Consider the following 24,076-nt stretch of genomic DNA (forward strand, 5'->3'; position numbering starts at 1 on the left):
CACTGGCGTTAGAATGATCAACTTTTAATGATTTTTGCGTACAATTTTATTACAAGTCAACAATTTGAAAGACCCCATGTTTGCCATTTGTCTTTTTTTTTTTAAATAAGAATTTACACATACAGTAATGTTCCTACACATCAGTCCTAAAAACAATGAATATATCTTTTGACACAATTTCTTTGATTGCGTTTCTTGCATTTCACATAAAAAGTAGAAGCAGAAAGTATTGCTACAGTTTTGCTTCGCTGAAGTTTCCCGCTAGCGTGTGACAAATTTCATGGGGACTTTTCAAGGTCATTTTGGCCGATAAAGCAGAGCAAACCAACTTTTTGCACACCTGCAAAGCTATCAAAAAGGATATTTTTGCTTCTCATGTATTTGCTCTTGTGTTTCTCATCTACTGTATTACATAATATTGCTGGTGTCCTTTGTTGTAGTTCGAACATTGTTATCCTAATATGCATATTGCGAAAATTACATCTATTATAGTTTGTGTTGCATCTACGTGTAGAGCATTTGTGTGAGCTGGTTATCCCCCTTTTTGCGAATAACTGCTACTATTTTCCTCACTCATTGTCCTGCTTTGCTCACAGTGTTGCAAGTCTTTCTCTGAGATACTGAAACTGTTGTGTTTTGTGCGGTGAAACGTAAATTAAAGCATTTAAATGCATTTCAAAATCACTTACATGCATCAATTATCCCAGTGCAAATTCACTTTTTAGAACACGTCACCAGGGGAACATCTGGGATTCACCAGACAATAAACATGTAGACCTAAACCTAAAGATACTCGCTTCGTCTTCCCTGAAGTTCCCTTAGCTTTTTTTTTCCGCCCCCTCCAACTTCAACATCTAATTAGACTACAAATATTGACACCGATAGCTGCATAGTACTTCTTCACCACAACTACAATTTTGCCGACCCATTTGCATGGTTAAGGTGCTTCGTTGAATATCTTCTTTAAGACGTAGTGTATATTCTGTTCCTCATTTACCCCCTGTTTGTGTCCCACAGAGGTAAGTAGAGACCCCCTAAGCCAGCTGGGAAGATCCTAGACATACAGTACAAATGTTGCAGGAGACTCCGGCAGCAACACAAATGGATTGACCACAAAAAAAGTGAGGGACTCATTACACAGTGATTGCTAACAGCTAACACCAGAAGAGATCACGATACAGAACTCGGCGGGTTTCCTTTTTCTCTTTTTTTCTTTCTTATGAAACTAATGCATCGGATGTGGAGAAGATTAGAATCATTGAAGAGGTAGGGTTTTAAATATTATGGTGGCAGTCCATCTAATCGTCCAGATTTTGCGGGTTCAATGATATTTTATTTAGGGAAGGCAAGTGGATCGATGCTTAAAACGTCTCCAGGTTGTCCGATATCGATGAGAGTCAGTCACAATTTTGACTATAATGAAACATCAGCTAGTTTGGGCTCTCTTCTTCACAGTGTGCTTCTTCCTGACACCTCCTCATCCTCGCGTTATTAGTACGGAGTGAAGAGAATTGGCCCGTGCGGAGTGCGTATGGGCCCCGGAGCGGGCCTCAGCAGGCTGAGTGGTGCCCCCTGGAGCAGGTGGTGATGGGGGTGGGCCGCAGGGACAGCAGGACGAAGTGCCAGCTGATTCGAGGATGCTGCAGCGGCCATGGCCGCTGCGACGGCCAGAGGATTTGGTAAAAGTCCTGCCCCTAGAGTTTTTGGAAGTTCCTTTGGGATAGACAGGGAAAATATCACTCAATTTCATGAGATTTGGATAAAACACACCTGAACAAAAGTACTGGGACACATGCCACACTCTTACGGGTTCTTTTTCTAAATTAAGACCATTTGGTCATTTCTTTATCCTTTCTGGACAAAGGGCAGAAACAAAAAGGACCACCCTTCATTTATTTTTTGTTCCAATCTAGCCACTGCTTCTACCGCGTTGGGGTCGTGGGTAGTGGTCTCCAAGCACAATACGGCTGTCAGATTTGGTCACCTGATCAGATCCAATCCAATAGTCCTTTGACTATTTTCAGCATAATTGTGTTTTTTAATCACCTGGAAAATGTGCCTGCTGAGTGAGACTATTGCTTTTTAAAAACTAACAATAGTAAACAGAGCATTGTGAAATATTTGTAAATATTATAAATAATATTTGCATTTCTTGAGAGGGTTTCCAGCAGAGCTCGCTTTAATACAAAAAATCTGATTTGTGATTTACTGGTTATATTATTTATTGGTTTTGTTGCATTAAACTGATTTTTAGGTTGTTTCTTGACCAAATGTCAAAAATATAAATTCACGCTTCTTTTGCCAAAAAAAGCATCACAAAAGCAAGTGACCGTATCTCATCTCATCTCATTTTCTGAGGGTCTAAGGTCACGGGGGTGCTGGAGCCTATCCCAGCTGACTGCGAGGGACACCCTGAATTGGTGGCCAGCCAATCGAAGGGCACAAGTAGGCAAACAACCATTCACGCTCACACTCATACCCAGGGGCAATTTAGAGTGTCCAATCAGCCTACCATGCATGTCTTTGGTCTATGGGAGGAAACCGGAATACCCGGAGAAATCCCACGCAGGAGAACATGCAAAGTCCACACAGGTGGACCGACCTGTATTTGAACCGAGGTCCCCCACTGTGAGGCCGACGTGATAACCACTCCGCCGCTGGGCTGCCCAAGTGACCGTATGAGTCTTCAAATAAATACAGATCCTGGTGAATGAGGGTATGGAGGAACCCTAATGGAGGGTGCCCCAATACTATTGTTCATATAATCTATATTCAAAACAAAGGTGTACCATGAAGTCCACACGCTTCTTGTGGCGACTAAGTAGAGGATTGGGCTTCCCTGCCACGCCATCTCGATGCCTGCGGCTTGAAATATGCTGTAGGGTGAAATAAAGGGTGTCAGATAATATAAGTGAATTGCTATTCTCACATTTTTCTCTTTGACAAAATGGCTCACCTGCTTAAGCTGTAGCTCAGAGTTGACTCTGACATTGCAAATCTCACAGTGGAAGGTTCGTTCCTGAGTGTTGGGGTCTGACGACAGCTCCCCGCCCTGCTCGGGGCCTTTCAGACCTAGACGTGGGTACGCTTTGATGGGCCCCAGTCCACTCCGTGCCTCCAGAATTGTTTTGTGTTTTGTACCTAGGGTGAATAAATCGTGTCATGGAATCCAGGTCATATTCCCATTTTATTATTTGTGATATGCAATTCTCCTGATATACCAGCAAGAGGCAGTAGGGATCCTGCTTTAATTAGATGTTTCCACAGAATAAGAAATGTGACTTTGTTTGCAGTATATGAATGAGTTGATTTCTCATTTCAGGTGGTTTTGCTTGGTCAGCTTTGCATATGTACAACTTACCTTTGTTGTGAGCCTCCAGTTGTGAAAGAGAATTGACTGCAACTTTGCATAATGAACAGTAGAGAAGCTTCTTGGCTTTCTCTTCCTCAGAGGCTCCAGAAGGAGGACTGGGACTCGGTGAGGACGGGGTGTCGGGAAGAAGTGGCCCTGCTGAGTCTGCAAGTGGCGAAGGGGATGATGGGAAAGGTGTACCCGTAGACGCCAACGAGGGACACTCTCCTTCCGCTGAACTCGTCTGTGTTGAGAGCTGGCTCAGGGTCAAAGGTGTCTCCGATTGGGTGTCATCTACAAACAGCAGAAGTATTTCAGGTGAGTACCCAACTGTAAAATCCCCTTAAACATGTTAAAAGTATAAAAGTGAAACTAATGAGATGATGCGTTGCTGTGAGGACATTCACAAAGTTTTTTCAACACATGGTTTGGCAAGATCTGTCTTGGTCGAATTGTGTCGTTGACTCATTCTCTACCACTGAATATTTTGCTCTCAAAGTATACCAGCAGGATACTGCAAACTAACCATAGGGAAGTGACAGAATCGGAGCATACGTGTTGAGCATCAGGGGCGTTTTGTGCCAAATTTTGTCCGTGTGTGTGTGTATGGATCATCACGTGTCACAGATGATGCTTACCCTGCTTATTAGGATCGGGATCCAGGTTGGGTGGCGAGGGGCCTGATGGGGAGGGTGAAGTCGCGGGGGGAGGGTGCTGCTTGTCGCCCTCTTGATGTCGGGCTGTCTTGGACGTTTCGATGCCTTTAATTCTACGAGCGTGTCTGTTGCCCTTATAGTGAGCTTCTGCCTGACTCTGGAAGAAAACAAAAATCGATGGATGTTAATATTTGAGAGTATGTTGCTATGAGCTTCATCATTTTAACTCTTAATCTGCCTGTTGATGTCCTAGTGAGTTACAGATCCCATCTTTCAGAAATGTGTGGTGATCTTCTGATACACTTTAAACTCTGTGACATTTTTTTTTTATGTTGAACTTCAAGGAGTAAATGATCAAACTTTGTCTTTATTGTTATTTGATGACTAGGTTTGGTGCTTTAATTGTCTTGGCCTGTTTGAGACAGATCATTTCATAACTTATATTTTGCAGAATCTGTCTTGTAGTTGTTTTTTCATGCTTTATTTTGAATTTGGCATACAGAGAGACCATGGTTATTTTGTTTAAAACTTTACATTCCTTTTCTTCTTTCTTCTTGTTTATTGGGTACTCCCCTACATGGTGCCCCCTACTGTCCTCACGGACATACCTGAAATGCGTTGTGTCACTGACAGTATTCAAGTGAAATGTGAACTAATCCACTGCCATTGATGGCGATAGATGTCCAATCCATTTTGACTGGGAGATTCTGGTGACTAGTCATACATGATTTGGGGTTTGCAATTTTTACTAGAAAATGTTGCTGATTTTATCAGCGGTAGTGCTTACCCAGTGAGCAATAATAGATATACTCATATTCGGTCAAAAAATGTAGCCCTAATGGTGCGTTCCCAGTTGTTGGTACTCTATGCAATTTAACACATTTACAGTTTCTAGCCACATCACTAAAACAACTGCACAATCTATTGTTACATAAAACTAAACGAAAATGGGTTTTCACAAACTCACTCACATCCAATATAGCTTGATACTTTCAGCGAGGTTTAAACTAAAGAAGAGGTGGGAAATATTCTATTAATGGTTACTCTTATACGGGATCACAATAAATGATGTCAGGCTTTTGACTATGGTATCCAAACACATGATAAGACAGTTGACGATTATGTCAAAACCAAATAAGAGTACTTGGACTATAAAGGCCTTTAATCGGTGCAGAGCTGGGACTTGATAGACTCGTAGGACATGTTAAAGATGCCTCTGTAATTTATAGCTCTTAGCTGCTGATGAATGTTACCCAGATAGACCTCTTCTTGATTGGTGGTGACAGAAAGGCATTTGTATATCTCTGCTCATGTGTAACCCAACCCAAGTGACTGCCGGTTCCCAAAGCCTTCAATTAGACACGGGGATGATGCTTGACTAACTCACAAACAAGTGCGAGCAGAGCACACATCTTCTATCACAGTATTTTTTTCTCTTTAATACCATTTGGGGGGGGGGGCTCTTAGGGGCCAGCCTGAACACTTTCACTCTTTTTGTGACCTTCATGTACAGATCCGAAGAAATCAATGAAGGATCTTGAAGGAGATTTGCTCTCAGATGCATTAAGCTGGCCATCAGGACAGAAAACGGATTGAAATCGCTGAGGTTAAGGCGGAGAAGGAAATGATAGTAAAGTATGAATGAGGCGCAGAAGCGTAAACTGAGAAAAGAAATGACAATCCAATATGGAAAGGGATTAGGTGATTGAGGAGGCATGGATGGGATTTTAAAGGGGAGAATATGGGAGCAAGTGAACGTCCCTGAAATCCTTTTCTCTCTGAGCAGGATATGCTTTGATGTTTTATCTCTAAAGTGACAAAGGCGCAGAAAATGGAGCGAGCTGGTCCCAGACAAATCAGGGTAGAGGCAGCGACGACAGGCAAGTGGGGTGGGGGGGCTTGGGGGTTGGGTAAGAAGCTGGCGAGGTGGCGACAAATGATACAATAAACCCCACTGAGGATGAAAGAGGAACATAATAAACAGGGCAGAGAACGGTTGGAGAGAAAAAAATTGTCAACGTGACAGGTTACGGGGAAGGAGCGTGTTGATGCGAATGTGGCCGAAGGGAATTTTCAAGATCGAACTGCGTGCGTGCGTCCACTGTCGTTCTGCAGTGATGACGAGGGCTAATGCAGCATGGCGTGACGTCAGCCTTGCAGCATGCGGGAGTGTGCCGAACACTGGCGGCGGGCTAATACGTCCTATGTGCTCTGAGATGAATTGGCAACATCGTAATTACAACATGTCGCGTAAGAGGTGGAGTGTGAGAGGCACTTTATTTTGAGTGGTCACATCAATCACTTCGTCACTTTTACTTTTTTACTACCACTCCACAACGGCTCCCCTCGGGCTTTCACGAGAACATGCATAGGTGCGCTTTGATGCCAAAACGCTAAAGCAGACATGGGAACGCTTTCCAAAGTTGTCACTCTCTACATTCCACCTACGGAAACTCGACTCCGAGTAGATTATTCCTTCATTATTAAAGCATGCCCACAAAGTTCCAATCCTCTCCGGTTACTGTGGGAAGTTGCGTTCTAGGCCGCGTAGCAGATGAGCAGGGAGTCCACACATACTTGAGAAACAGGTGGCCTGAGATTTTGTAAATGACACTTACGTATGTCAGTGAGTGCATACATGCAATCATACTGAACAACGTCCTCCACATGCTGACATCTCCCGCACTTGTGGACCATGTGACAACAGGAGTAGGGGGTTGTAATTAAGTGACCCCCTGGCCAAGAACAGGGCAGTGTTACACGAGTTTCAGATGACTCCCATGCTCGTGTCTTTTATACATGCCTGCATTTAGAGGACAAGTATTTAGCACCTAATTATCAGTTTGTATTTATGTCTCAGGCTCTCCTGAAAGTTTTGTTTGAACCCTATTTATGTTTTTCTGTTTATGTTTTCTTTCAGTATTTGCCCCACCCGACGCACAAGCACATGATGGCAATCCTTATGAGAACCTTTAAACTTGACTTGCCTTCAAGGAATAGACAACATCTAGCATAAGTGACCTTTGTGTGAAAAAGAGTATTTGTGTTTACACATTGTGACAGATTTTGACTTCTGATAGTGGAGAAAATAATATTCAATGCATAGACTAACAACACATTAGCACTGATACACTACATCCAGTAATATATTTAAAGTCAGATTGATAGATTGAAATTGGAATTATAAAACCTAATTTTCCTTGTTTTTGACACTCCAGCTTAGATGGGTGTGATATTTGTTTAAACCATGCACATTAAAAACATGAATCCAGATCACACCAAATGAATGACAACAATAGACAGCGTCCTAAATTAGGTGTCTTTTATCTCTGCTCTTGTTGTTAATGAGGAGTCAATAAACAGACGGCATTATGTGTCACACCACTGTTTGGGTACCACGGCATAAACTTTACTATGCCATAAAGGAAACAGTAACTGAGCTCAAGAGGATGTGAAGTGAACTGCAGGCCTATTGCTGTGTCAAAATGCAACTTTTTGGCTTGAATTAAGTGGTGAAGTTGTAACTGAAAACATTCAAATCCTTTCCCCATTTTACATGTGTGAGCGCGAATGGTTGTCTGTCTCGTTGTGCCCTGTGATTGGCTGGCACCAATTCAAGGTGTCCCCCGCCCGGTGTCCGTAGTTTGCTAGGATAGGCTCCAGCACCCTCCTGGTGAAGCAGTACAGAATGAAGTGTATGAATTGATATTGTCCTACCTTTACACTATAAAACACAGACAGAAGGTCACTGTTATTGTAATTTAACCTGAGAATATTTTGCAATGATCCATTAAATTGCTTGCACTGCTATATATCCAGCATGCCTAAATCGTTCTCCAAAGAGTCTGACTCCGCCCTTTTTGATTTCGGTGAGAAAAAAACAAGTGACATAATATTAAATGTATTTAGAACAAACAAAGACGAGCATTACCTGAATGTAGGGGAACAACTATGAGACTTTCACGTTCAGTAAATGTTTACAATGCATGTGTTCCCACGTTGAGTTGTCCTAGTTTCGAATACTGAATATAATTTGAACATTAGTTACGGGACTGTTGTGTCGGATTTCATACCTCTGAGTTGAACCGAATCTGACAGACATTGCAGGAGATTATGGGTCGCTTTGTCTTCACCATGGGGTGCCCAAAAGTATGTGTCATTATGGCTTTCTGGACGGGGTCCATCTGAGGAAGGTGAACGCAAAGGTCACTTGAAAGATGCGGCAACATAGGATGACATGACGGCTCTCTCTTTGTTCGTGGTCTCGGCCTGCAGAGAGATTCATGCATGTGACCGTGAAGAGGGAAACTTGCACAGGTGACCGAAACGGGGAGCCGAAAAGGAGAGATGAAAATAAGAAGCGTGAATTCAGTGAGAGCTGATTGATGTGACAGGAGTGGGCGTGGGGACTGTTCCTCAGCAGCTGTTGTCCAGGCCTCACTTCCTGGGTGCGGTTCAAATGCTTTAATTCACATCATGACTTGAAGGGCCTAATTATAGAGTCAGTCCATCTAAAAGAAAAATTGGGAGTGAGATACTACTGTATATAGATTAGAAACCATAACTCAATGGTGTGCGGTGAGGGATGTTCAGGTGTGCTTTGGAAAATGACCTGCCAAGAAGTCAGGGATTGGAATATTCCAAGAGAGAAATTGTAATATTACTAGATTAAAGTTGTTTTGTTGCTTGTTTTTAAAGTTACGTTAACTGCAAGTTGCTGCTTTTCACGTAATATTAAGAGATTGAAGTAATCCTGGGAAAAAAGTCATAAAATTACGAGATTAATTTTACATCACGTGAAGTTGTTCGGGGTCCAAGGACTTCGACTTCTGGCGACGTAAGGTTAGTGTGAAAATAGGGTACTGAAATGCATTTTTGTGTGTTTCCTTGATTCTCGTTGATAAAACTTTGATGAGAATAGCTTTATATTGTAAATATAGGTGACAGCGTTTCAAATGAGATTTTGGTGGGGTGCCTAAAGATTTTCGCAATGTTAAGTGTGCAGCAGCTAAAAAAACGATATACAGACTATAAGTTGCACTTTTTTTCATTATTTGGCCAGGCATGCAAATAATACTCAAGTTAAACTGATATACGTTTTTTTTCTCTGACGACTGAAAGCCTTTTATATTGTGTTTTTAAGCTATAGTTTTCTGAAAAACATTCATGTTAATGTTTATTTGACTTGTTGTTTTCCATTGAACACTTTTTTCCTCTTCATTGTGGAAGAAAAGTATATATAAGAGGCACTGGAGAATAAGTCGCATTTAACGGAGGGCATTCTTTTTTACAGAAACCAAAAACAAATATACTTTACAGTAAAAAATGTTCAATGGAAAACAACAAGTCAAATAAACATTAACATGAATGTTTTTCACTTAACTATAGCTTAAAAACACAACATAAAAGGCTTTCGGACGTCAGAGAAAAAAACATAAGTCTTACTTGAGTATTATTTGGCTGTTGTGACTCATACTCAGGTGTGACTTATAGTCCGTAAAATACGGTAAATGTAATCTATTAATGAATTTCAAAGGTAAAAAATGTGTGCTCTGGATCGATGAGGACTAGCGTCTCCTTATCTACAATGTTTGAGTGATGTACTGTTGACAATGCACAGTTTTGTTTCATTTGAACAGTCCAATAATACCTTAATCGTGTTGGCCCTGTGAATTGGGGAAGAAAAAAAATCGACTCGAAACCAAAGAAATATCACATGCAGACCACCTTTTATGTAGAGCCTCTGGTGCTTTCCAGTTAGCATTCAGAGACGCACAGAGACTGTGGGTGTTGCCCTCAGCAACCACCAAAAGTTCTCTGTGGTTTTATTCAGCCTATCATTCTACTGCCTCTGCTCTGGACGCATGGAGTTAAATGAAAGACTGTTTACGCTCCACAGCTGCAGACACCCCCAAAAATTGTGTTGGTCTGAAAACTTGAATCCTGTTGGAATGCATTGTTGGCAGATTTGAATTTTCTGTTTAGATTTAGTCCGTTTCTCTCCTGCTGTTTCATTTCTTTCTCTGTTAGTATGAGAGTCTGTCAGTCAACAAGATCATTGAGTAATGGATGTAGATGTCATCTAAATAATTGAGCCAATTCAAGGCCCATCCGATGGCATTCCACAATTCCATTCATAATTAGTGTTTCACAATTTCAGTCAGTTCATCAGCAACTATTAAAAATAACTCATAAATCATATGCAAATGTGAATAAATTACCATATTTATCTGACTACTAAGTCGTGCCAGCATAAAAAAAGCACAATGAATGGGAAAAAAACATTTATTTCAACTGGAGTATAAGTTGATTTGTTCAGAGACCAAGAACAAACATTATGTATTATAGTAACAATAAAACACTGCACTGGAGAACTCTTCATCATAAGTGAACTTTTATCAACTGGGTCATGAATAAAGAGAAGTGATGTCACATACCTGGTGGGAAAAAGTCCAAGTGAGAGTAATAATTTCCACAAATTCCAGTTTTTACTCTCTAAATTGTTCGATTTAAGTGAAAAGTAACATGACATGTTTTGTAGTTTTTGTTTTTGAACAATATTTGATTACCATAGGACATTTATCTTCACCAGATCTGGTGTATTTTCAAGTATTTGTAATTTCTTCAGTGAGTACTGCAATTTAAGAAGTACTTGTGCTTGTCAGAAAAAGTGGTATTGTAGTATCGCTAGTTCATAAAGCCATGGAAGTACATTTCAATGGCAACGTTGAGTCAGCTTTGTTGAGACTGTTGAGTTCAGTAAAGTGTGAATGCACATTGGACTTTATTAGTAGGCCCATGATGCCTTGCTTCTTCTGATGTTCATATACGTTAAAAAAACTATGTGAATGCAATCAATTGACAGTTTATTTATTGTAAGCTGTAAAGTGATTTGCAATGTTTTTAGGACATTAGTGGCCACAGTCCATTAAAATAAAATAAAAATAAGATGAATTATTGATGAACTCGCAATAGGATCATTTTTTTCCCAAGTGGATGCAGATGACAAAAATGATGTGTGTATGTGTGTGGCCACGCTGACCTTCACATGCAACTCAATCTGCAAATGAGAAGCAGAAAATGCTGACTGCTGCAAAGTCAACATAGGCTTCTCATACAATTGATTAGCTGTAACTCATTTTACTGCTTTAAAACACGCAGTCTTAAATGAGTGTCACCGTTGAATAAAAACGTCAATAGCTGTCACTTTGCTGGAAAAATGTGCAAATCCAAATATCCAACACTACCAAATACCAACTGTCACTTGTTTGACCACGTCAGCATCCATGCTTGGTGATATGAATTGGACCACTTACTGTATTAAAGTTGTGGAAGAGACCCAGAGTGGCAGGGTGCGGCGATTCTAGGGGAAATTGCAGAAAGGGCTTCATATCCAGAGGTGACGGCGGCATGACTGGGCTCCGGAGGAAGGCAGGGACCGGCCCTGCTCGGTTTACACTTCCTGTACACAAAGGGGGAATTTGAGAAGAAAATAAAAAGGTGCACGTATGGATTGCTCATTGCGCTTGTTAGTGCACTAGAATAACCTTTGACCTTTGCTGCTTGAGGTATCCTGGGTCACATCCCCTTTCAAATCAATACACTCAATGGTTTCGGATGAGGAATGTGATAGGTTCACCAATGGGTATTTCCAAATACACGCCGTAACAAAAAAGACATCTGACTCATATCCGGGTTTCTTGCAAGAGAGAATCGATCCTGACGCGTTTCTGTCCCAGATCATTCTCCACTCGATGTCTCTCTTGCTAATTTATTTCATTAGATTTAACAACATGCATCACAGAAGTCTAGACAATTGAGAGTCTCATAACAATTTAAAGTCCTCCGGATCTTTCCAAGAGAGTTTTGATGTGAACCACCTTCAGAAGCCGATGTTTCTCAAAACAATTTACAGTTCCCCCGAATCTTCCCAAGAGTGCTTGATGTGAACCATCTTCAGAAGCCGATATTTCTCAAAACAATTTACAGTTCTCCGAATCTTCCCAAGAGTGCTTGATGTGAACCATAGTCTTGAGAAGTCCAGGTGGAAAAGGGGGGTGACCTTCAAGATGTTTTGGTTAACTTTGGAGCGAGCATTACTCTTGCAAGAGATGTATTAAAATGCCTTTTATTAATGTCAATAACTCTAAAAATAAAGCAAAGCGTTCTTCATTGCAAGCACATATATATAATGACTAATATTCAAGCACATTTATAATAATGATAAATATTTCTAACATAAAGCAAAGTGTTCTTCATTGCAAGCAAATGTATAATAATGATAACCCTAACAGAATGTATGACGTCACTCGACACTTTCTTGTGTACAAACCAATAACAAACAATTCCACTTTGAACTGAAAAGGAACGCACGGACATAATAGAAGGTTTTATAATGACATCATTCTGGATTGTCAGACGATTAGTCGAGCAACAGCACGACTGCCGATGGAAAAAGCCAAGCCTCCGATAGATGAGCGGCGGCCAATTAGTTAGTTAGTCCAATGCTGTTCTCATGTAAATTGTATTTGAAATGAAACCAGGCCGTGAATAAAAATGCGGATCCACTTCAAGTCTGCACCTCCCCTCCCACTTCATCTCTTGCTCACTTTCCTCTCGCTTGCAGTTCTGGCACAGCGGATTCCTGTACTTAAGGACTCTTGTGTGATAGGCAGGGAGGGGGGCTAAGCTCTTTAAGCCTCACAACTGGGGTGCCACAGATATCTGCCTCCTCGTTTTCTCTGCCGCTGCTGTCTGTCACCAGTCGTTGTTTTCTGCCCTCATTTCAGGGCTGCTTCTTCTTCTTGCTCGGATACAAGTTTTCTCCATTTTTTCCACTTTATCCTACTTGTTCCTCTTTGTCTTGTTTTTTTTTTCATTCCAGACATGTTCATTTTAGTGATGGTGGGAAAAATGTGAAGAATGTGTTGTACAGTGCATAGATGAAGGGGAAGGTATTTCCTCCTGTCATTCCTACTCAGATTGTTTGAATCTGGAGAACATTGTGGTACTCTACAAGCAGAAAGCTTTTCTTCAGCATGACAAATAAGGAAATTCCTGAATTCCTCCTGAAGTGACAGTCCATATCTTTATGATCTCATAATACAATAAAATATTGGTACACCTGTTGAATGTAATTTTGGTGAATTTGACCAAGGAGGCGGCAGATTGATGTCGAGTTGCCCTGACATATTTTTCTCACCAGCGATTTATCACCAGCTTAGATTGTAGCACTGTCAACATTGTTTGTTGTCAAACCACAACTAAAGTACTCACCCTATGGGTGTATTCCTGCATTGTCCTTTTCTGAAAAAAATACTTCTCTTTGCAAGACTGTGAGCATGCTACTTTTAAAGGGAATGAGAAAAGGCGCTTTAGTTGGTGGCAACTAAAGTCAACACGAAACACTCTCCTGGTAAAACAGACTGCCTACCCGCAGTATGTTATATAACCTCAAAGAGTTTCAAAATTAATAGAAATGAAAGCATGTCAGGTAGGCCACTTGATGGTGTAGGTCACATGTGTCAAAGTGGCGGCCCGGGGGCCAAATCTGGCTCGCCGCATCATTTTGTGTGGCCCGGGAAAGTAAATAATGAGTGCCGACTTTCAGTTTTAGGATCAAATTAAAATGAAGAGTATCGATGTATATTAGATTTCCTGATTTTCCCCCTTTTAAATCAATAATTGTAATTTTTTAAATCATTTTTTTCTGTTTTTAGTTCAAAAGTCATTTTGTAAAATTTAAAAATATATAAAAAACATAAACAAAATAAACATTGTTTTAGATCTATAAAAAACTGAATATTCAGGGCTTTTAATCCAGTTCTTTTAATCCATTTATAAAAAAATATATCTAAATATTATATCTAAAATGGTCCGGCCCACGTGAAATCAAGTTGACGTTAAAGCGGCCCACGAACCAACCCGAGTCTGACACCCTTGGTGTAGGGGTTCACTCGCCTGACTTCGGCGCAGGCAAGCGTGGGATTAATTCCCGCTTAGTGATTGTGAGCGCGAATGGTTGTCTGTCTCTCTATATGCCCGATGACTGACTGGCAACCAGCCTGGGTGTAGTCTGGATGTGCGGAATGGTGGATGAATGAATGAAATCATGTCCTTTTGGATAACCGTTTCATATTGGTAACAGCTAGATATACCTTGGAATGGAATTCACAATTATCCTCTAATTTTAAAATACTATGTTGTGATCTAATCTGTATTTGACTCATTTCTGTTCTAAATAGAAATTAAATTAATCGAATTGAGCTCAGATTGGCTATTCTGGTTTACTCCCACATTCCCAAACAAACGCCTTGAAGTTATTCAAATGGTCCGGTGTTTTTCTAGCATTTTAAACAGTGTAGTTTCTAGTGTGGCCGTGTGGCTAGTGATTTTATAAAACATGGGCAGGTAAAATATCTCAGCAATGCACTTTTGGAAACCAGGTCCATTTGACTACTGTAACTGGCACGTGGTCTTCTTTAATGGGGGAGGACCTGAACTCAAATTATACCTGACCCTCTTGCACAGCATGTGTTTACATATATATTGTCATTAATAATTAAGCAATAATATTCAATGATACTGGCTCATAGATGCTAATGACACCGAACTTTTACAAAAAGAAAGACGAGCAAATAGGCAATGATCTACAGATCTCAAAGTGACTTGAACACTGATGGCTGTTTCTAGTTGTTGGATTAAAAACTCTTAAAAGCATCCAAGAAGCCATCTCTGATTTAATTAAATGCTTGGTTAAGATTGCAAATATCGTCAGGATGGACGACATCTCAAGCAGTATGGATTCCGGCAGGGGGTGTAATCTTTCCTTTGGTCCTGCCAAGCGTGCTCTCGCTGCTCATTTTCCGCCACATTACAGTTTAAAAGTCAAATCATTTCTGCTGTTCCTTCATTAACGTTGCAGCATGCCACAATAGAGTCATGTAAAGTTATCACGCTGCCATTCTGGAGTCACATTCTGTCTCGAAGTAGCTTGTGTTCCACCACCCATGCGCGTTTCCTGAATGATTTACAATGACATCAGATAAGTGAATGCGGCGTCTTTTCAACAGCGACCTTATAATACGAATGGCATTGATTGGACACATTCAGAGGACAGTTTAAGTGTTAAAGTGCCATCTAACTATAAATCCAGACCTCACCATCTATCAGCCTTTCCTTCGGTCAGAAAAAAAAGCAGCTCGCCTCCCTTCAACTGCCGTTTGTTTTCTCATGCAAATGTTTGACTGTGAAAAAGATCAATGCCCATGTAATAGCTTATTGAATTTTTGTGTAGATTTGTGAGAGCCAGCCTGAAATGAAGAGATGCAGACGAAAGGCAAAGGAATTAGAAAAAAAAAAGGACAACCACGGGCAGCAGTTTATATCCACAAACCGTGACGTGCTCGCGCAAACACGTGCGCCTAAACGTGCGATGCCTAAGGCCCCTTAAATTGGCAATTCATTTGGCCAATTTAGGTTTAATGATCACAGAGGTAATGTCAATGTCAGTGACGGCGATATAGCCTCTCGGTATTCTCTGCCCGACTGCCTCGCTCTGCTCCACGGAGGGTTCGAGATGGGGAGTGGGAATGAATTTGGGGAGGTGGGCTGGAAATCTCACTGCCAAAATAAATAAAAGAAAAAAAGAAATGCAGCCATCTTCCCTTGCTCGGCACAAAATGTCAGGCGGGTGCCTCACATCTGCATTTAAATGGGCTGCTGTGCACAGAAGAAGCCTCCCACCGCCTCCCCTGACAACACTAGCGTACAGAGCCTCCAATGTGAAGCCCGCAAGGTCTGTCTTGACCCACTCCGCTGGTGTTTATTTTCCCCCCACAGTTTATGTGGCGGCGGCGTCGCACGTTTGCGAGTGGATTTGCCAGCAAATGACACAGTACAGAGCAGATGATCATTTATGAGCATCGTTTAACTCAGGGATCTGACTTGCTCACAGTGTTTTGAAAAAAATTAAAATCAAAGGACCAATGTGAGCTAGTGGCGGGCCGTCAAGGCCTTCAAGGCCTTCTCTGCTGGCCTAAGAAATATCTGAATCATATATTATATTTCGTCCATCAATACTTAACTACTTAAATAATTCCAAATTGTCTGTTAGCTTCCTTTCATTGCTTTCCCCCTGGTTGCACTGCTTCCAGATGTGTTTTCATATTGAAGCATTTAACCAATCACATTTCAGCCAATGTTGCCAGGGTCAGAAATCTGCCTCAAGGCCTTCACAATCAGTTCTGCAGGCTCTGCTGCATTAAACAAGTGTCGATAAGACTGTTGCTTTAACCAATCAGAATTTGATTTGGTGACACCAGGCCTTCTTGCAGGCGTAGGGATACGTCATTGCCTTCTCGCAGTCGTAGGGATACGTCATCGCTTTCACCAACTATGATTGGCTAGTGATAGAGTGAGCAAACTCAACCCACAATGGCCGACGGAGCAAAACAAATGGATTTGATTGCAGATTTGGTGGCAAAGCCATTTTCAAGACAGACTTTTCAAGAAAAAAAAGCTGGACATCATTAAGGAAGGTCGGACACCTCCAAAGCAAGCAAGCCTGTCGCAACCGGGAACGGACATTTTCAGCACTAAATCGAATAAAAACGTATGCCAGAAATACGACAGGACAGGCTCGAGGAAAGAAAGGAGGATGGATATTGTGTACAGTTAAAAAGGATTTTTGGTGAGTAACACGGCTATATTCCTAAATAATATTTCAATTGTATGAGGTTATTATTGATGATTTTTGTATGTGTTGCAGCTGTAGTTGCAGTAGAATTTTTATAGCCATAAAATAGTTTTTGAGGGTTGGATTGATTCGTTGAAGGCGCTACGAGAAAATGCACGGACCGCCACTGGTGTGAGCACTCCTAATGTGGTCCAATTTAGGTGTATAACCGTGAAAGAAACACTGCAAACTTTGTGGCAACTGCGGGGTGACTGTCTCAGCGAGGCACGTCGCTATTGCGAAGGGCTAAGCATGAAATCCAATTTACTGCAGCTCAGCTTACCCCCAAAGTCAGATGGAGATATCTCAACCTTAGCCGGGAACAGACGACAAAGCGTACAAACCACTGCTGCGCAACTCTGGGCTGGGCCCCCATGAATGCCGTGTCAGTGTGCGTGAGATCTGCTGCTTGATTTAAGTTTGCGCTTTGTTTTAATGATAGATGCCCTGCACCCCAGTGCCTGTGTTTAAATGCAGCCTGCCACAGAACTCCCACAAGTCCTTTCACTGAAAAGACTGAATGTGTGAACGTCAGCTCGTCTTCCTGCAGTCCTCTGAATTCACACTGCTTTTGTCATTAACAAGCACGCACTTGTTTTTATTGTCACCCCTGCCGACAATGACGTGCTTTCAAATTGCTTTGTTCGAATGCTGAACAAAAACATACGAAAACACGTCAGATTTCAAGAGTGGCGTACGTCTTCTGACTGGCGGGGAGATGAGATTTTAGATTTTAGAGGAATGATAGCAGCTGGGGGGGATGTATTCAATCGAGCGCAAGTAAGGGGGAAAAAATGGACACTGGACTATGATGGGGGAAGAGAGGGAAGGCATCTCAGGTTAGAGAGGGGGGAGGTGGATATTGAAAGGTGAGCCCAAGGTGAACTGAGGATGTAAAGAGCTGCTTGTCTAACCTGCAGGTTAATGTTCAGGAGAAAACTCACTGGAGGTTTCAAAAGAAGGGGACACCCATTGCTTAACACTTCCATGTGATTATTAAGCGACCCCCACACTGCTGCACTATACCTCCCTCCGAGGCTCAATGTTTGGCCGTCACATGCAAAATGTCACACACGCATGAGGAATGTTGGCTTTTTTTGTCCATTTCTCCTCTCTGCTATGCTTCGTTTCAGCGCGAAAATATTCTGACCTCTGCTTCAAAAGGAACAAATTCATAAAATGTCAAACGAAACAAAGCAGCAGACCGCAATAGCGTGGCAAAACTGCCATCGAAAGGTTTGACGAAACATAAATTAAAGAAGCATTTCCTCTGTTATTTGCTGAAAAACTGAAACATTTGACCCTATTTGCTCCAGCCAAAGCTCTGTCTAAAATGTTTTTAAAAAAATAATTAAAATAGCGCTTTGTTTGAGAAAATCTAGGAAAGGATTTAGGAATGTGTCAATTAGAGTGGGATAAGATGACCTTAAATACAACTCATAAAAATGTAATTTCTTGACGCTGACTGCAATATGTATTGTATTTCATTATAATGGAAGGATTTCCAAATCTAGTCCCTACAGAATTTTTTTTTTCTCCAAATGAATCCTAATAACATTGAAGATATAATGAATATTTAATATGGTCGTCTACTTTGAGGCAGCACGGTGCAAGAGTGCTTAGCGCCCACATTTTTGAGATCAAAGATCAATTCTCTGCTCATGCCTTCCTTTGAGGCATTTGCATGTTCTCTCTGTGCCTATGTGGGTTTTGTCCGGGTACTTCTACTTCCCACATCCCCCAAAAATGCATTGTAACTGCCTGACTGAATAGTATTCTGAATTCTCTGTGACTGCAAACAGTTGTTTGTCCTATGCCTCCTGCACGTAGATAGCTGGGATAGGCTTTAGCACCCCCATGACCCTTGTGAGGATAACCGGTACAGATGATTTTCATGTATATCTCCAGAAAATATTTGTTTATACTTAACCAGGATCAAATATCAGCTCATCTCTGGCTTCAGTCCTTCAGGTAGATGTTGCAACATCCCACTCCATCATACTAATGTTACTCTTTTACGCAATTTGAGACCAACTAAGGCACATGTGTCAAAGTGGCGTCCCGGGGGCCAAATCTAGCCCGCCGCATCATTTTGTGTGGCCTGGGAAAGTAAATCATGAGTGCAGACTTTCTGTTTTAGGATCAAATTAAAATGAAGAGTATAGATGTATATTACATTTCCTGATTTTCCCCCAATAATTGTAATTTTTTAATCATTTTTTTCTGTGTTTTTAGTTCAGAAATCATTTTGTAAAATCTACAAATATATTTTAAAAAAACTAAAATAAACATTGTTTTAGATCTATAAAAAAATGAATATTCAGGGCTTTTAATCCAGTTATTTTAATCCATTTATTTAAAAAAATCTAAATATATCTAAAATGGTCCGGCCCACATGAAATCGAGTTGACGTTAACGCGGGCTGCGAACCAACCCGAGTCTGACACCCTTGAACTAAGGCGTGTATAGCATGAAGAAATCCCCCGTTTTAACATGACTTTCCTCGCCACATGAGTATTATTATTATTATCCTATTGTATGCGCATTTACACACCTGCTGTTGTGTGACCAATGGAGTTTGCATGACATGATATGTACATATAAGAAACCCAGGGAAAAAAAGTCAACATGGAGCCATAACAATAAAGCCAGCAGGTGCATCCTCTATTGTTTTTTTTTTCAAGGGGAGAAGATATGATATGGATGTCCAGGGGATATCTAGATTACTAGTGTGTCATTTTCCAGGGAAAGAATAATTGCAGGTTATATTTGGAGTCCGTGTGGTTAGATGCAATAGCGTGGTCTTGAAGTAACACACAAAGATAATGACCGGTCGGCGCCAAGCTCGCAACCCTAAGGCCTTATTTGGCAACCTTGAAACGAGGAAATGATAGACATACACATTTTTGTCTTTGTGTCCTAGCCCTTCTTATTATATATATGGTCAACAGACATTTGGCTTGGGAAAAGTTTTAGTCTGTGCTTTAACAGATATTTTTAACTGATTCAACATATGTGCACCATCAGGTTTTTAAAAACATTGCTGTTCAGATGATATATACTGAATTATAATACAAATTTTAAAATATTATTTTTAGCATTCTAGTACCTTTTTTAATTGAAGAGAAAGTGAAGTATGGATCGTGTAGTAGATGGTGAAGCTATAGACAGATATATATATAGTACATATTTAGATTTAGAAGGAAGATAACCAATATATACCCCCAAATATTGTTATTTTATCTGTCATTTGCCATGTCAACAGCTATTGCTGTTTGTGTACATATATTGTTGCAAACAAAGTTAACACATCAAAATAATCTTTGTTAGGCTGTTAATGAGTTTTGCATTGCTACCATAAAGTCATGGGATTGTTTCAAATACGCAATCCTTGAATCTTTTAAGTAATCGTTCATCTTTTGACAAAACTCATGAGTTGGGTCATTTGTAAATCAGGTTTCCTTGGTATCTTTTCTTTTCATATTCTTCCTACTACTAGTGCCTTGCTGTCTCACATTTGTTAACAACGACAAAAATGTTGAAATCTGTTACAATCTGGCAACAGATCTAGTATTGGCATGCAGTGATTTTAATTTAACACTGAATATTTATCTGACAATTAAAAAAAAGTCCTTCATAAGTGACTGTGACCGGATTCAAAAAGCTGGGAGGGAAAGATAAGGAAAATGTGTCACCTGACTCATTGGCTTTTATGTCAACAACATAAAAAACACATGCCACCTCAAACCGAAAACACATTGTTTACATTGCTAACAAATGTATTTAATATATACAATTATAATACTACCATGTCAATAATGTATGTTCTGACAATGCTCTACACCTCTAAAGATGTTTTTTTAGTCGGCTCTTGTTATCCTCTTTCACTTTCCAATATTTTAATATAAAAACTTGCATTTCAACAAGCTATGCACAGGACTACAAACATTTACATTAGGGACAAATGGTATTCAATTTGCCTAATTGATCTTATGCTCCAATGAAAAAGTTATGCTCATTTGTCAGGGCAATGATAGGAATGCTATTCTTCTCAGTACTAGCACATTGATATCAAGGCTATTATTTATAGGACACTTAATTACATTGAGAGATTTGAAACTTGAGCAAACTCATGCTTCCAATTCAATCAAAGTAGACTTTACTAACTCTAAAGTGTGTGCAGTATGTGAAGCTCACGTTTCTAATGTCAATATGCTTATCCTTCAGTGCTGCCTTGATTTACAGGTCATGTTGTTTATCAAAGGCAACAAATGGATGTAATATAGTTCTTTTAGGAGGCATTGATGAGTACACACATGCAGTGAGGAAGGTCTGTGCGTGAGAGTAAAAAAAAGCCTGTCCTTTATATAAATAAGTAAAGACTTCAAACCACTAGAAGTGAAATATTCATTATTAAAAAAAAATAGAGTCACCCAACGCCGCTTTACACCGAAGGTCATGAGTCAGATTTAGAATGTGTAAATCGTCGCTCTCCAGTATTTCAGTATTGGATGATGAGCAGAGACAATTTTATGTTGATGCGATTGTGACTGATGTGATATGTGAGTCATCCATGCCATTTAAAATCCGATTCTACTTGTTGTAGCACAAGGGAATTAAGCATGAAAGCTAAAATAGATTATAATAAAATATTCAGTGACACTCATTTATTTCATTGATTTGATACTTTCAATTCATTCAATGCCCCCCTTGCAATAGCAATCTGTCATTTGTAATACTGTGCTGTCATGATCCATTTAAAAAGTCTCAACACAATGTCTTCTATTATTAAACAGCAGAACGAAAGAGGAGTAAATAAATGTTATTCTTTCAAGTACAATTGAGGGGGCCTGGTGGTGAAGTTGTATATTGCTCTTCTCTCAACCCCCTCCCACTCCGTTTTTGAGCTAGGAGAGGAAATGAAGATGACCTTCAAGCATTGTCATATTGTAACACTGTCATTGAAAGATCAAGTCAGCAAATTTACTGAAAGAACACTTTAAAATCACAATTTCCTATTTCACTGACAACAAACATCGATTGTATTTGTACATTCGGGGCTACTGTAGAAAAAATGGCGCTGCAAGATGGCGGCTCTAAAAAAATATACAAAAACAATAAACAAAAGATCTGCTAATTATGCTATGGTGCTGAAACTCAGTTCTGAGATCAAGTATGGAATATTATCGAGAATTTTGCAGCATGTCCTAGTTTTGAAAAACAAATATTGTTAAATCATCCAATCCGCTGCCTACCATTTAATTTTTAAAAGACAAAATGATAAAATTGTGACCTTATTAACAGGGAATCTTTAAAAAGGTCAAAAGGTCTTAGACTCATCTAACGGATTGAACACTGATGGCGTACAATAAGTTTTATTGTAAATTATATTATATCATAAAGGACATTATTTAGAAGAAATGGGTGTGTAGAATTATGGAAACCATCAAATTAAAGTGATTGCGTTATGAGGTGAAATTAAACATGACAATTGAAAAAAAAATACACCAAACGATATGATCGTCAATCAAATAATTGCTCTCAAAATCCCTAATTAGCATATTTGAAAACGTATTTTTAAAATGTACCAATTACAAAATAACAGGCACCTGTTTCTTTGTTTACTTGGCTGTGACTTTAAGTAACACTCATTAAAGTTGGGCATTGATAGACAAAAAGTTTTCAAGATAACATCAGACTCACCTAAAATCATCCTGAATCCTTCCACAGTGAACTTGTTTTTGTCCACAATTCCGTCCTCTAAAGTGTGCTGACTCCCGAATCTCTCTTAAAACTCAGCATCAATGCAGAAGAGGCATCACAAGCTCTACTTTGCATCCCGATGTCGTCGTTCCTCTCTTTCTGATGAGTCTTTCTAATCTTGAGTGGTTACTGGAGGAGAAGCAAGCCAATCTTGACCCCTGCTGCAACATGCATTTAAATTCTACTGCATTTCAGCCACTAATGTGTTCATTTGTAGACATTCAGTTCAGCAGCAGGAACAAATGCGAATAGAGCTGAGATGAAGCTTCACCAGAGGAACCTCTCCACAACTCTCTCTCTCTTAATCTCTCTCTCTCTTTCTGGCTCTTTCTCTCTCACACATTTTTTGGGGTTGGGTATAACCTAAAGGCACCTTGCACTCCCAAGCCGTGATTGGCTGCTGCCTCGGCCAATGAGAGCAGTCAACGCGGTGCATTTTCTTGGGGGGGTTTGAATTAAGAGGCAGAGGTTATGTTGCTCTCGCCTTCCTTTTTTACCAGCCTTCTTTTTTTTTTCATACCTCAACACATGCATATTCTGGGTCTTGCATTTGGTCAGATCTGTCAGTGGTGTTTTTCTTTTTCTTTTGTAATGGTTAGAAAATAGCTGGCAGAGAGCGGAGGTGTGAAAAGATTCTGTCTGCCCGAGAGAATGGATAGAATGTTTGAGGGAGCGGATGAGAGGTTGAGTTTAATACACACTGACTGGGGATAAAAGAGTTGGCCGTGGAGACGTGCTGACATCTGTTTTGACAGTGCGGATGAAGTTCTAAATAAGCAGACATTAACCACAATGGGAAGGCAAGGCCATTGGATGCGCATTCCATTGCCATATTTTTTGGACTATAACCTGAGTATAAGTCGCACCATCCAAATAATGCACAATGAAGATGAAAAAAGTATATATACGTTGCACTGGAGTATAAGTCGCATTTTACGGAGGGCAAGTTTTATCAGAACCAACCTGCTTTAACGTCAACTTGATTTCACGTGGGCCGGACCATTTTAGATTTAATGTTTAGATTTTGTTTTTTATAAATGGATTATAAGAACTGGATTAAAAGCCCTGAATATTCAGTTTTTTATAGATCTAAAACAATTTTTATTTTAGCTTTTTTTATATATATTTAGATTTTAGAAAATGATTTTGGAACTAAAAACACAGAAAAAAATGATTAAAAAATTACAATGATTGATTTAAAAGGGGTAAAATCAGCAAATTTAATATACATCTATACTCTTAATTTTAATTTGATCCTAAAACAGAAAGTCGGCACTCATGATTTACTTTCCCGGGCCACACAAAATGATGCAGCGGGCCAGATTTGGCTCCCGGGCCGCCACTTTGACACCTGTGACCTAGAACAAATTTACTTTAAAGTAAAACAAGTAGAATAGAAAACAACATGGTAAATATGCATGTTAAAATTACTATATCCTAATAAAACAACAACAGACTTTTTGTGTTCAGAAAAAAACAAGTCTCATTTGAGCAATTGTCGCTAAACTATGAAAAAAAAACGCAATTTATGGTCCAGAAAATACGAAATACTTTCCCTTAAGATCGAGT

The 24,076-nt window shown here is 40.0% G+C and overlaps 1 protein-coding gene and 1 long non-coding RNA gene across 5 annotated transcripts in view; one reads left to right on the plus strand and one right to left on the minus strand.

Moving 5' to 3' along the window:
* The window catches only part of LOC144075815 (uncharacterized), a 40,013-nt gene that overhangs the window by 502 nt on the left and 15,435 nt on the right, over positions 1-24,076 (plus strand). For 2 of the 4 annotated variants that reach the window (XR_013300639.1, XR_013300637.1), the window contains exon 1: positions 3,331-3,670. This is a non-coding gene — a long non-coding RNA (uncharacterized LOC144075815). The other 2 variants (XR_013300638.1, XR_013300640.1) reach the window with 2 other exon arrangements.
* Positions 9-22,802, minus strand: LOC144075813 (zinc finger protein 385A-like). The gene is made up of 8 exons (XM_077603225.1): positions 22,448-22,802; positions 11,325-11,470; positions 8,082-8,192; positions 3,991-4,165; positions 3,362-3,646; positions 2,957-3,141; positions 2,790-2,876; positions 9-1,713 (listed from the first exon to the last, which is right to left on the minus strand). Exons 1-8 carry the CDS (start codon positions 22,455-22,457, stop codon positions 1,492-1,494), a joined length of 1,221 nt encoding a protein of 406 aa, XP_077459351.1. The 5' UTR covers positions 22,458-22,802; the 3' UTR covers positions 9-1,491.

The sequence above is a fragment of the Stigmatopora argus genome, chromosome 6, assembly GCF_051989625.1.
Source record: "Stigmatopora argus isolate UIUO_Sarg chromosome 6, RoL_Sarg_1.0, whole genome shotgun sequence".
Classification (NCBI taxonomy): domain Eukaryota; kingdom Metazoa; phylum Chordata; class Actinopteri; order Syngnathiformes; family Syngnathidae; genus Stigmatopora; species Stigmatopora argus.

What these genes read in the sequence shown, in the direction of transcription:
- LOC144075813 (XM_077603225.1), bottom strand. An exon ending in TCCCGATCCTAATAAGCAGG is followed by an intron (nt 3,647 to 3,990) that starts GTAAGCATCATC and finishes TGCTGTTTGTAG; the next exon opens with ATGACACCCAATCGGAGACA. An exon ending in AGAAGCGTGTGGACTTCATG is followed by an intron (nt 1,714 to 2,789) that starts GTACACCTTTGT and finishes TCTATCCCAAAG; the next exon opens with GAACTTCCAAAAACTCTAGG.